We start from the raw sequence: 11,655 nt of genomic DNA on the forward strand, positions 1-11,655 counted from the left end.
ACGTCACTGGATCTCACTACTGACAGCTCACCCTATCACTGTGAAAGTCAAACACGGCGACAGTTACAGCAGGAAAGGGAGCGGGAGCAAAGGCCAAGTATTGGTGTGGCCACCTGCAATCTAATGTCAGACCCATGCATCATCTCACTGATCTGAGATAAAGACAAAATGCTTAGAGAAGCTTTTTCTGTCATGAGAAGATCATAAGAACATGAAGAGTAAAGGGATACCTGAGTGTCACTCTGTGAAACGTCTCCACGGGGCGGTTTGGGTGGTTTTCGGGTAAAAGTTTGGATTAGGTATTTAGTTGTGATTGTTACGGTTAGTGTAAGCTTTAGGGAATGCATTACCTCTGTGAGTTTGTACAGTCATAGAAGTTCAAACACGGGGGCGGATGGTGTGTCCGAGGGCCCCTGTCACACAGTTCAATACCCTTTGATACCTGCTGATGACGATATCGATCTGGTTTTTCTATTTATTACCTTTTGCAAACACAAGAAAACTTAGATCAAACAACAGTTTAATAAAAGCTTTGTTTTCCAAAGCCAGATTAACTAACTAACCAACAGCCAGCTGAGCAGGAGGTGGAAATCAATAGGTTCATAAGTTTTTCCAGCTTCATGTTAAACATTAATCATGTGAGGATAAAAAAAAACTCTTCCACCAAATTGATGCTCTAAATTAAACATTAAATTATCATTTGTCTCATTTACTCATTTCTAAAGAAGCTGTGCTTGAAGAAATTGTTGATTTATTTGATTAGATCATTTCCCCCAGCAAGTTTCAGTTTCTCTACCTGAAGAACAAATAGCAACTTTCAATTTCCCCAAATAGCTGAAACAACACCTGAAACTTTATTTAGATTTTACAAAATAACACTTGAAGAAAAGCGGGTTTCCGTAGATGTTGTGTGGATGTATTCTCTATGTCATTTGTCACTTGCTGAATAACAACCCTGCACGCAATGAGTTCTGTATTTCAGTTTCTTTTTATTGTTTACACCTTAAAGAATGCGTGACAGGCTCATCCTCTTTTACGTCAAGTCTTTTATCAAACTATCATTTTCGGAAATCCCCAGCTGTTCTTGTAAGTCTCATTTGGACTAAGTCATTTGACCAAAGGCAGAGAAGAAGCTTCTGATGGCAGGCAAGTGCAGTCCTGTATAATTGCATAAAATGATATTTTTTGTATTTCCGGTGATCTCTGGACATCCTATCAGCCTAAATGTTATCTAATCAATGGGACCATAATATAGACTGGGTGTGGTGAACTGACAATATTGGTGGTTCTCTCATCTCCCCTGCTTTTTAATGATTAATTTCTCACATGTGAACAGCCGAATATGAATGACAGACAAAAAAGAGAGAGCAATTTCATGCAATTTAACATGTTTGCTGTGTTTATTTTGTGTATTGTTGAATGTTCTCAGTGTCAGCATTTCGTTTGCCAGCTTTCATTGAAAGTCCGGGTTATCTGTTAACCTGTGTTGATGGTTTAGTCCCAATTTAAGGGAGAAAAGTATTCCATTAAATCATCAAATGATCTCTGAGTGAGTCACAAATTTGTAGTTTGTGTGTTTGCCCTTTAGCCCCATCCCCAGGACGACATGTGGCCGTAACCATGGGAGTAGAGTGGAGGTTTCATCTCAGACCCCCGCCACCCCGACCCCCACGACTAACAGGTGAGTTTATGTCACAGTACAATATCCAATAACCTGAAAAACCGTATTTTCAGCTTTGTGGTTAATTTGGAGGCTTTATTCAGGGTGATATTAAATTGTATTCCATTAATCTAACAGATGTGAGTGGGAAAATATTAGTAGGGTGCAGTTCTTCAGCATCCACCGGTATGGCCTCAGAAGATTACCATTAAATAATCACTTTAAACTGTTTAAGTAAACCTAAATATGAGTTTGTCATGAACACATGACAAGATATAAAACCTCCAGTGTAACCTCGAATTAAGGTCAGTTGTTTTTTCCTGATCCAACATATAAATTAATAAAATATCACTTTTTAACCACAGATTTTGTGTCAAAATGGTACTAAATATGGACTTAATCACATCACACTGAAAGTTAAACTGTACTTCTTGTTTCTTATGTCACCCACCTAGCTGGAGTCACAGTAGTTTGGGTTATCCAGTGTCTGGTCTGCACCATCGTTGGTCAGTATGCCTTCAACATAAAATCTACCGAATTGTCTTTCAACAACCCTGAACCATCTTTCCACGCTGCTCCCTCCAGGTGTTGTGTATTTTATGGAGTGTCCTCAGCAGCCTAATATACCCAACTACCTATTAGGGATGGCTCTGATACCTCTCTTAATGATACCATTTGTGACCTTCCCATGTGAAAGCTATGCAGCTCAGCCACAGGAGCACCCCAGGGGTCGCAAAGCCTGTCTCCAGTTTTTATTGGGCCTGTTTGTCTTCACTTGGATCCTGATGGGTAAAATACACTAAAACACACTTTCTTTTCATAACAATGCTTTTAGAAATTACAAATAAATGTCTTTGTCTCCTGTCCTGTCCCTGGCTGGCACCCGTAGGTGATGTGTGGGTCTTTTCGATTTATCAGCCCAACTATGATCCCACAGCAGCTGATGGTCTTTACTGCAATAAGACCCTGTACACGTTTGCTTTCTGGAAGGCAGTGTGGGAGACGTTGGCGATTTTGGTCAGCCTGGGCAAATTCTGCAAAGGAATTCTGTGTTATGTGGCAGCAAGACCTGCACCACCAGACAGAGACTTTTATGGGCATGTCTGATTTATGGGCATTTTATGAGCATGGCTGATTTTGGGATCCAAGTGCAATTATACCTAAATAATTAGAGTGATTATCTGTGAGGGGAAAGTTAAAATATATTCCATTATACATATTGATTGTGACGCTCAGGGGTTTCTTTGCAATTTAACCTTTTTCATATGTTGTCTGTGATGTGGAAATATGATGTCACATAATAATCTGTGAAATACATGTTTTAGAATCAGTTTATTTGTTTATTTGTAGTTTCTTTCTAAATATGATCTATGCTTTGTCTTAAAGAGCAAAGAAGGATGTGCAAGCACTTTTATTCATTTTTTGACCTGAGATCTTTGAATTTCTATGTTTAGCTTAAAGTCAGTAGTCTATCATTACCCTATAGGATGTATTTGTTAATTTAATGTCATATTTTATTGAAAGTTGCTGTGTTTTAAATAAAGATGTCGATTTTTTGTATGAATTAACATGAATGTTATTTACATTATAGTATATTTTATATCCAGACATACTCACCATATCTATCGATGAGAAGACGCTGAGTTCAAATTTAGTGATGTGCTTTCGTGAGTCACGTTTTCTCTCGCGAGAACTCTCGTGTTTACAGTCGCCCTCCCATCCCAAACTGCTTGATGACGCAGCATCCAGCCAGCCAATAAGGTGACAGTAAACAGCGCACGAACGCAACAAGTTTATTCAAAATTTATTCAATTACAAAAAAAAAAAAACAAAAACAAGCAGCTTCACAAAACTTCAAGAAAATAACCGGGAGCTGTTCATCTGCAATGTCAGGCAAGTCCCCCTCCTCAGCGGGCAGATGAGGGAAGTGAGAGGAGAATAAAATGGCTGTTTCTGGGTTTGTTTGTTTCCGTCTTGTGCAGACAAAGTGAAGGAGCTGCTGTCAGCCTGCCTTCAGGCTCGGGACCTGGCTTACTGTCCGTACAGCCACTTCCCTGTCGGCGCTGCCGTTCTCACTAAAAATGGCACTATAATCACAGGTAACCACTAAACTCACTTTTTTATTCTTCCACAACTGTGTTTGTTTTCTTTTATTTTGTTTTTTGGCCACGAACATTTTGTTAGTATTACTCAGTTAAAGTGATTAAAGTGTGGATTCAACTTAACGGAGTTTTGTGCCGTCATTATTTTGTCTTTTTTTGCCACATGTAAAATAATAATCATCATAGGCCGTTCAGAAATGTTGAAGGCCATTTAGTGAGGTGAGCAAACAGTTCAAGGTTAAACTAAAGATGTGTTTAAAAGGTCTTCCGTTTTTGTCTGCACTCACTGGCTGCTGTTTGAATCCTGCTTCACTATAATCTCCACTGGGGGGCAGGAGGGACTAACCTACAGGCCATAGATGAAAACACAAGAAGACAATCTTTTTAGGTCTTTAAACATACACACATATGCAAAAATATTGAGTGGAATGCTTGTTTCTTTCTCAGCTGTGTGGTATTCTACTCTTTCGCATCAATAGTTGTTTATAAAACTTCATCTTATCTTACGCTCAAAGGCATCAACAATATCACATCAAATTTTTTAACACAACTGCCATGCTGCTGTACAATGAGTACTTTAACTTGCGAAGGAATATTGCCACATGATGTTTTTGCTACTTTATGAAGTAAGCAAGCCATTTACACTCTAAAAACAGAAATTGCTAAATAGTTTAAGAGGGAATGTATAGAAAATGTCTTTAAATAAAGTGTACAACCTACAAAATAACAGTCAAAAGCCAAAATTCACAGTTTAAATATGAGTTTGATTTCAGGATGTAACGTGGAGAATGCCTCGTATGGTCTGACAGTGTGTGCTGAGCGGACAGCCATCCAGAGAGCAGTGGCACAGGGACACAGAGAGTTCACTGCCATCGCTGTGACATGGTGAGAATCACTATAATGACACCAACAACACTTTAAGAGCTTCAGATAGCATGTATTCTTATTCATTTTTCCTCTCCTCCATCTAGTGACATTAAAGACCGTTTTGTCGGGCCATGTGGAGCATGTCGACAGGTTCTCATTGAGGTGAATCGAATATTGTTCCATTATCTATATGTAATGTACTGCTAAAAAAAAGTTTTTAGATTCTTCCCTGGTATAAATAAAACTGTCTCAGAAATGTTCTGGAAATAAGTGCCAGTATATTGAAATGTCCAAAAAAGAAAAAAGTATTACATCTCTGTTTTCGTAGTGTATATGCAATGGCCTCACCAAGCACCTGTTTTGAAGTGTTTTATTAGCATTTGTCTTCAGGTGAACATCAAAAGGCGTTAAGGCATCTTGATATAAATCCTCTCTGAATTTCTTTCTTTCACCAGTTTGGATCAGACTGGACGATGTACTTGACCAAGCCAGACGGATCTTACAAAGAAACCAGCCTCGATAAACTGTTGCCTGAGGCTTTTTCCCCTGAACACCTGGCAAAGAACAAATAATAAACCACTATTATACATGCATAATAACACACCACTATCTTACACAACCATTTACTCAGTAGACGTGTGTGAAATCCTAAATAAGAAGTTCTGACTTATTCATTATTAAATAACATTGAAAAGTGGGTTTCTCAAATAAACAATTCCACTGTGTGTCTGGTGTTGTTATTATTATTATTATTATTATTATTATTATTATTATTATTATTATTATTAATAGACTAACGAAAGACGCCGTAAAAATGATGTAGCCAACTGAAAAACCACGTGATAAAAGTGGGCGGGGCTGTGTGCTGCTTCCGGAAACATGGAGGCTGTACTGAGTGATGTGGTTGCTCCTGAGGACCTTTTAGTAAGTTGACGCTTTCTTGAACTGTTTCCTTTCCTCAAACACACATGAAAAACCAAACGGGGGTGCTCAGACTGAAGCCTCCACGGCGTCTGTGTGGTTGTTCAATCCTGAAACTTTGATTATTGACGACATGTCGGCACGTACGTCAGCGCCTCACCTAGCAAGCTAATGCTAATGTTTACGATAAAAAAACTGTCAGGGTGTGTTTGTTATTTTCCCGAATATAATATAATATATATATATGTGTGTGTGTGTGAATATTAATTAATAACAGTTTGGGAGTGAAAACACAGCAGTTCAGTGTGATGTCGTTTCGGTTTCACTTCTCTCCTGTAAGTAGTTTAAATGACTATGACAGCGAACAAACTGTCGGCCATTTACTTTATGACAGAAATTTGAGAAGAAATACAACAATGAGCAGGCGAAAGGAGCCGTCTCCAAAGAAACAAAGTTTGAATATGCCTGGTGTCTAATCAGGAGTAAATACTCAGAGGATATCAAGAAAGGAATTGTACTCTTGGAAGGTAAGTAAAAGCACTACTTGTTAAATTTGTTGTTATATTGTATTTCAGAGTTTTATTATTATTACTGGAATTGAGGCTGATATTGTTGTTGTTATTGTTATTGTTGTTACTGAGATTATGTTTGAGGACAGCTGTTGTAAATATAATTCAAAACCTTTTGATAAATATGTTGACTGGGACATTTTACGGCTGAAAAACAAATGTTATGGTTGCATTTATAGATGACATGCTAACATTTTTGGTATTTCTGTCTGTCTTTTATAATATCAACTACTAATCTGACGCTTCTGATATATTTTATTAACTCTTGTGATGACATGGATAAGCTGAAATCAACTGAATTTTAGACACCGTGTTTATAAGAGATTATCTGACATTATCATGTTTTACAAAATGAGGATTGCTGTAACTGCATGATTTCAGTTTTCAGTCTTTGAGTCAATATTATCTTTGTCTTGTAGAGCTTGTTCAAAAAGCATCAAAGGATGATTCCCGGGATTTCCTGTTTTACCTTGCCGTGGCCAACTACAGACTGAAAGTTTGTATCATTCCCAAACAATCCTTATAATTCTGACACTGTTAAATATGTGGGTTTTTCTAACTCACACATTGTTACACATCTGAGAGTATTTTCTTTTTCCCACACCAAATTTTTCTTATAGGAATATGAAAAAGCCCTGAAGTACATCCGGACTCTTCTTAAGAATGAGCCAGGAAACAAGCAGGCCCTGGAGCTGGAGAAACTCATCGACAAGGCTTTAAAGAAAGGTAAAAGAGAGCAAAGCCCTCACTGAATTCATCTGACATGTCATTTTGTGATAAATAAGTATTTGATTCTGCTATTTGACCACTTAGTGCGGTAAATACATCTACAGCCATTGCCCAACGTTGTGAGGATGAAACAAATATTAATTTTCACAAAGTCTGCTGCCTCAGTTTTTATGATGGCAATTTGCACATACTTCAGAATGTTATGAAGAGCAAGGATATTGCTGCTAGTAAGATTACACCTAAATCACCCATTTATGGGCTCATGAAGAACTTCAAGGAAAGAGTTTCAATTGTTATAAAGAAGGCTTCAGGGGGGCCCAAGAAAGTCCAGCAAGTGCCAGGGCCGTCTCCTAAAGTTTATTGCTCCACCAGTGCAGAGCTTGGTCATGAATCCCAGCAGGCAGGTGTGAGTGCATCTACATGCACAGTGAGGCAAAGACTTTTGGATGGCCTGGTGTCAAGAAGGGGAGCAAAGAAGCTACTTCTCTCCAGGAAAAACATCAGGCACAGACTGATATTCTACAGAAGGTACAGGGATTGGACTGTAAAGTCATTTTCTGTGATGAATCCCCTCTCCAAGTGTTTGGGGCATCTGGGGAAAAAAGCTTTTCCAGAGAAGAAAATGTGAGCGCTACCATCAGTCCTGTCATGCCAACAGTAAAGCATCCTGAGACCATTCATGTGTGGGGTTGCTTTTCAGCCAAGGCAGTGGGCTCACTCACAATTTTGCCTCAGAACACAGCCATGAATAAAGAATGGTACCAAAACATCCTCTGAGAGAACCTTCTCCAAATCATCCAAGAACAGTTTGGTGACGAACAATGCCTTTTCCAGCATGATGGAGCACCTTGCCATAAGGCAAAAGCGATGACTAAGTGGCTCCGTGAACAAAACATCAAAATTTTGGGTCCAGGAAACTCCCAAGACCTTAATCCCACTGAGAATTTGTTGTCAATCCTCAAGAGATGGGTGGACAAACAAAAACCCACAGATTCTGACAAACTCCAAACATTGATTATTCAAGAATGGGCTGCCATCAGTCAGGATGCGGGCCAGAGGTTAATTGACAGCATGGCAGGGCGAATTGCAGAGGTCTTGAAAAAGAAGGGTCAGTACTGCAAATATTGACTCTTTGCATAAAATTTATGTAATTGTCAATAAAAGCCTTTGACACTTCTGAAATGCTTGTAATTATACTTTAGCATACCATAGTAACATCTGACACAAATGACAAAAATCTAAAATCACTGAAGCAGCAAGCTTTGTGAAAAACAATACTTTTGGCCACAGCTATACATGTTGATGTTCACCTGTTGTCATCCAGACGGATTGGTTGGCATGGCGATCGTTGGGGGTATCGGTCTTGGTGTGGCCGGATTGGCGGGACTCATCGGCCTGGCTGTGTCAAAAGGAGCTGCCAAATCCTAACCTGCACACAAGATGATGTGTGTTGAATGTGCTGGACTGATACACTGACCATTTCCCTGCAGAAAATTAAAACTTGTGTGGAGAAAGTATGAAGGATGAGACATTTTGGTTTGAAGTTGACTATTAACTGCAACATATTAAATGGTTTAAGCAGTGATTAACCTGCTTTCATATAACTACTTGGTTGAAATTTACAATTTACACATCTATGACATTACTCTATTTTCTCACACATGATAGCATGGCACTTTAACATTACTTATGTAAATAAATTAGAATAGACAAAGTGCAGACTAAATTTAGGTCATTTATGAGTTGGTATTCACTTCAGAGAAAACATCCTAAATTGAAATAATTTTTTTGAAGGCAATCTTGTTGTGCAAGATGTGCTGTTGTGATTCCGGAGCTATAATTTTCTCTCTTTTTGTCAAAAAGCATCGTCATGGGAAGTGCAGAAGGGAGTGTTGCTTTCAATGCCAAAAACAACAGAATCATTTGTTTGGGGAGTGAGGTAACAGTGACTCTGCTGTGCTGCTGTTGGAAAACTGAGGGTCATGAGGGCCGAGAACAGATGTGTTGAATTTATTTTGGATTTTCTTTGCATTTTCCTTGAATACAACTTTAACACAAAGGGTGAAATCAAATTTCAATTTGACCATTTTATCTTGTTATTTACATTTTCAAACATTAATCTGTGCTCCATCTAATAGCCTGTGTTTTTCTTCTTGTTAAATAAAATAGAATAATTTTAAACTGAGAGAAGTTCTCTGGAAGTTATTGTCACAGAAAAAAGAGAAGACATACAACAAACATAATTATACAAAGGCTTGAAATCTTTCAGTGGGTCATAAGTGAAATATTTGCAGTGATACATCCAGTGGTGTGATCAACAATCATCATCATGATTGGCAATTGGCAAATTAGTTTTCCTGTCATCACCTAAATTAGCTTCATCTTTCCAAAGACCAAAAATATTAAAACAGAATTAAATAATTAATAGAAAAGGCATGTGAGGTTTGTTTGTACCCCTTTTTTTTTTTTAAACAAACATTCACTATGTAGTAAATGTATCGTCTGGTATTTACGACATAAAACCTTTAAAAGCTAAACATGTTGATTAATTAATATTAAATATTAGTGTACAAACATTCAAATTAAGATAAGTTCCAAATATTGTACTTTAAAATGCTTTTATTCATACAATACTTTATTTCACAATGAATAAATTGTAGTATTATATACATTTTGGAACAAGAAATTTTCTCTTCCCACTGCTATACATGATTTTTAAAAATAAAAAAAATAAATTGGTACTGAAGAGATTCACCAACTTTTATGCATAAACCTTGTCTTATTGACATTCAGTATAAATTCATCCCTGCATATATTATATTACAGACATTGTGTAAATACCCAAAAAAGTGTGTCATTTGCATAAACAGAATTTCAGGAGTAGGCCTCTGAAAAAAAAAAAAATATATTAACTGTTGTGAAAGACCTGGAAACTGTAAACCTGCACCTGATCCATATAAGTTATTTTCCTAAGATTCTTTTATTGATGGAACAAAGTCTACTAAACAGGCCCATTCTTATCACCGTCATTCATTGACTATTAAACTTACAGTGAATCTTCGGTGTAAATTCTAAAAAAAAAAATAAAGAGTGTGTTTGAATGTTTTGACTGTAGAAGTATGATTGAGCCGCACTTTTTTTGAACCAAAACGTTCCTGGCCTAGTTCACTCACTGCTGATAATCTTCTCATCTTTACCCTAAGGGAGATTTAAGTCGACAATATTTTACGACAGGAAGACTTATTGAGGCTATCAGTTGTGTGTGGGTTTATCAGCCTAGTGGGCTGTTACTCATTAACTCACCTGACAGGACCGAAACTCCACAGGGACACATCAGTGACAACAGTCATCGTCTTTGGTGTGAAAGAGGTGATTGAGTGGGCCGATGCCTGACACCAGGGTGGGCAGAAGTCCCCAAAGCATGAATCTGAACATTTAAACAGAGGAACAATGATAAACTTAATATCCATAAAACATCAATTGTTTCCATGAACTGTTAAAACCCGCTTAGACATCAATTATTCATCAAAGTTGTTCTGATCAGCTTCAGTGAGTTTCAGTGACAAGGGCCAACGTTCACTGACTGGCGCAGCTGAGGGATATTAATGTGTAATCACTGTGAAGAAAGGGAATACATCTGGACTGCACATTATATCACTGCAGTGGTACGCAGGCAGAAATTTTCATTTAGTATTGTATCGCTTCTATTTGAAGTAAGTAAGCAGAGTCGTGGCATTAAAAGATAAATAGGAACATACCTTTTTTTCGGCATTGTTTATTCTCTTGTTCTGGTTTTTGCACCCGTTCAACAGACAAAAACAGCAACTTTTAAAGGGTTTTCATGCTTTTACAGGGTCATCTGTCCGTTGATTAATTTTTGCTGGTAAGCACATGATATTTATGTTTCTTTCCAGGGATCACTTCAAAAAAAAAAAAAAAAAAAAAAAATCACATAAAGTTTTGTTGTTGTAGACAAAGCTATCATGGTGTTTGTAGGTAGCTACACAAACACAGCAGCGACCGATGCCCGGCCAGGTGAGCTGTAAAAATAATCTCTGCAAACATGTCAGCCATAAAATAAAAACATTCATGACCGTTTTCATAGGATCTCAGCTGGAAAGAGGACAAATGACACAGACCCATGAGTTAATTAAAAACATCTAAGAATTTGGATTGTGCCTCAAAATAAATTACCATTTAGTCTGTCAATATTTCTGAATTTGATCCACTTTGAAGTCTGAGATGTCAAGAAAAGAATCACAACAACAAAAAGTATATATATTTTCACCTGTATTCAAAATGGTAAAGAAATAGAGTAAACCGAACATTTATTGAGGAAAAACACTTTGTATAATCTATTTTGGGTGTTTTTACCTTTTAAAAATACACAGTTAACTGCACTTTTACAGAAAGGTGACTCTGATTGTGCTTGTTTTTGTTTGTTTGCAATCTTTCTATGCCGTCAGTGATAATATCACACCAGCAGACGCACTCTCTTATTTCCTTGTTCCCAAGTTTCCATAAATGTAAGAAAATGAAGAATACTACTGCTTTAAAAGTGTTGTAATTAGTTAATTATTACTGTTAAACATTAAACCCCATTATAATATTGTGACAGAGCACATTTAACCAGTGCTGTGTCACTGTGAGTGATTTACAGTTGTACTTTCTTTTGCAAACACTTGACCTCTTACAGAAAAATGATAAATGGCTCGGTTGAGTTTTGCTTGCTACTGAACTCTGTGTCTATTTCAGGAAGCTCATTCTTGACCTTTACACAAACGAGTTCACCGGTTGACAAATCACC

The 11,655-nt window shown here is 37.5% G+C and overlaps 2 protein-coding genes across 2 annotated transcripts; both read left to right on the forward strand.

Moving 5' to 3' along the window:
- Nucleotides 1–3,414: 3,414 nt before the first annotated feature.
- Nucleotides 3,415–5,354, forward strand: LOC115058472 (cytidine deaminase). Its single transcript, XM_029525803.1, has 5 exons — nt 3,415–3,553; nt 3,643–3,759; nt 4,536–4,647; nt 4,734–4,791; nt 5,085–5,354. Exons 1-5 carry the CDS (start codon nt 3,547–3,549, stop codon nt 5,199–5,201), a joined length of 411 nt encoding a protein of 136 aa, XP_029381663.1. The 5' UTR covers nt 3,415–3,546; the 3' UTR covers nt 5,202–5,354.
- A 134-nt stretch (nt 5,355–5,488) lies between these two features.
- On the forward strand, nt 5,489–9,033 carry fis1 (fission, mitochondrial 1). The gene is made up of 5 exons (XM_029525802.1): nt 5,489–5,553; nt 5,945–6,077; nt 6,539–6,615; nt 6,740–6,845; nt 8,173–9,033. The coding sequence occupies exons 1-5, from the start codon at nt 5,509–5,511 to the stop codon at nt 8,274–8,276; spliced, it is 465 nt and encodes a 154-aa protein (XP_029381662.1). The 5' UTR covers nt 5,489–5,508; the 3' UTR covers nt 8,277–9,033.
- The last annotated feature ends 2,622 nt before the right edge of the window (nt 9,034–11,655 follow it).

Source organism: Echeneis naucrates, chromosome 18 (genome assembly GCF_900963305.1).
Source record: "Echeneis naucrates chromosome 18, fEcheNa1.1, whole genome shotgun sequence".
NCBI lineage: Eukaryota > Metazoa > Chordata > Actinopteri > Carangiformes > Echeneidae > Echeneis > Echeneis naucrates.

What these genes read in the sequence shown, in the direction of transcription:
- LOC115058472 (XM_029525803.1), top strand. An exon ending in AAATGGCACTATAATCACAG is followed by an intron (nt 3,760 to 4,535) that starts GTAACCACTAAA and finishes GTTTGATTTCAG; the next exon opens with GATGTAACGTGGAGAATGCC. An exon ending in ACTGCCATCGCTGTGACATG is followed by an intron (nt 4,648 to 4,733) that starts GTGAGAATCACT and finishes TCCTCCATCTAG; the next exon opens with TGACATTAAAGACCGTTTTG.
- fis1 (XM_029525802.1), top strand. Translation starts at nt 5,509, where the DNA reads ATGGAGGCTGTACTGAGTGATGTGGTTGCTCCTGAGGACCTTTTA. An exon ending in AGGAATTGTACTCTTGGAAG is followed by an intron (nt 6,078 to 6,538) that starts GTAAGTAAAAGC and finishes TTTGTCTTGTAG; the next exon opens with AGCTTGTTCAAAAAGCATCA. An exon ending in CGACAAGGCTTTAAAGAAAG is followed by an intron (nt 6,846 to 8,172) that starts GTAAAAGAGAGC and finishes GTTGTCATCCAG; the next exon opens with ACGGATTGGTTGGCATGGCG.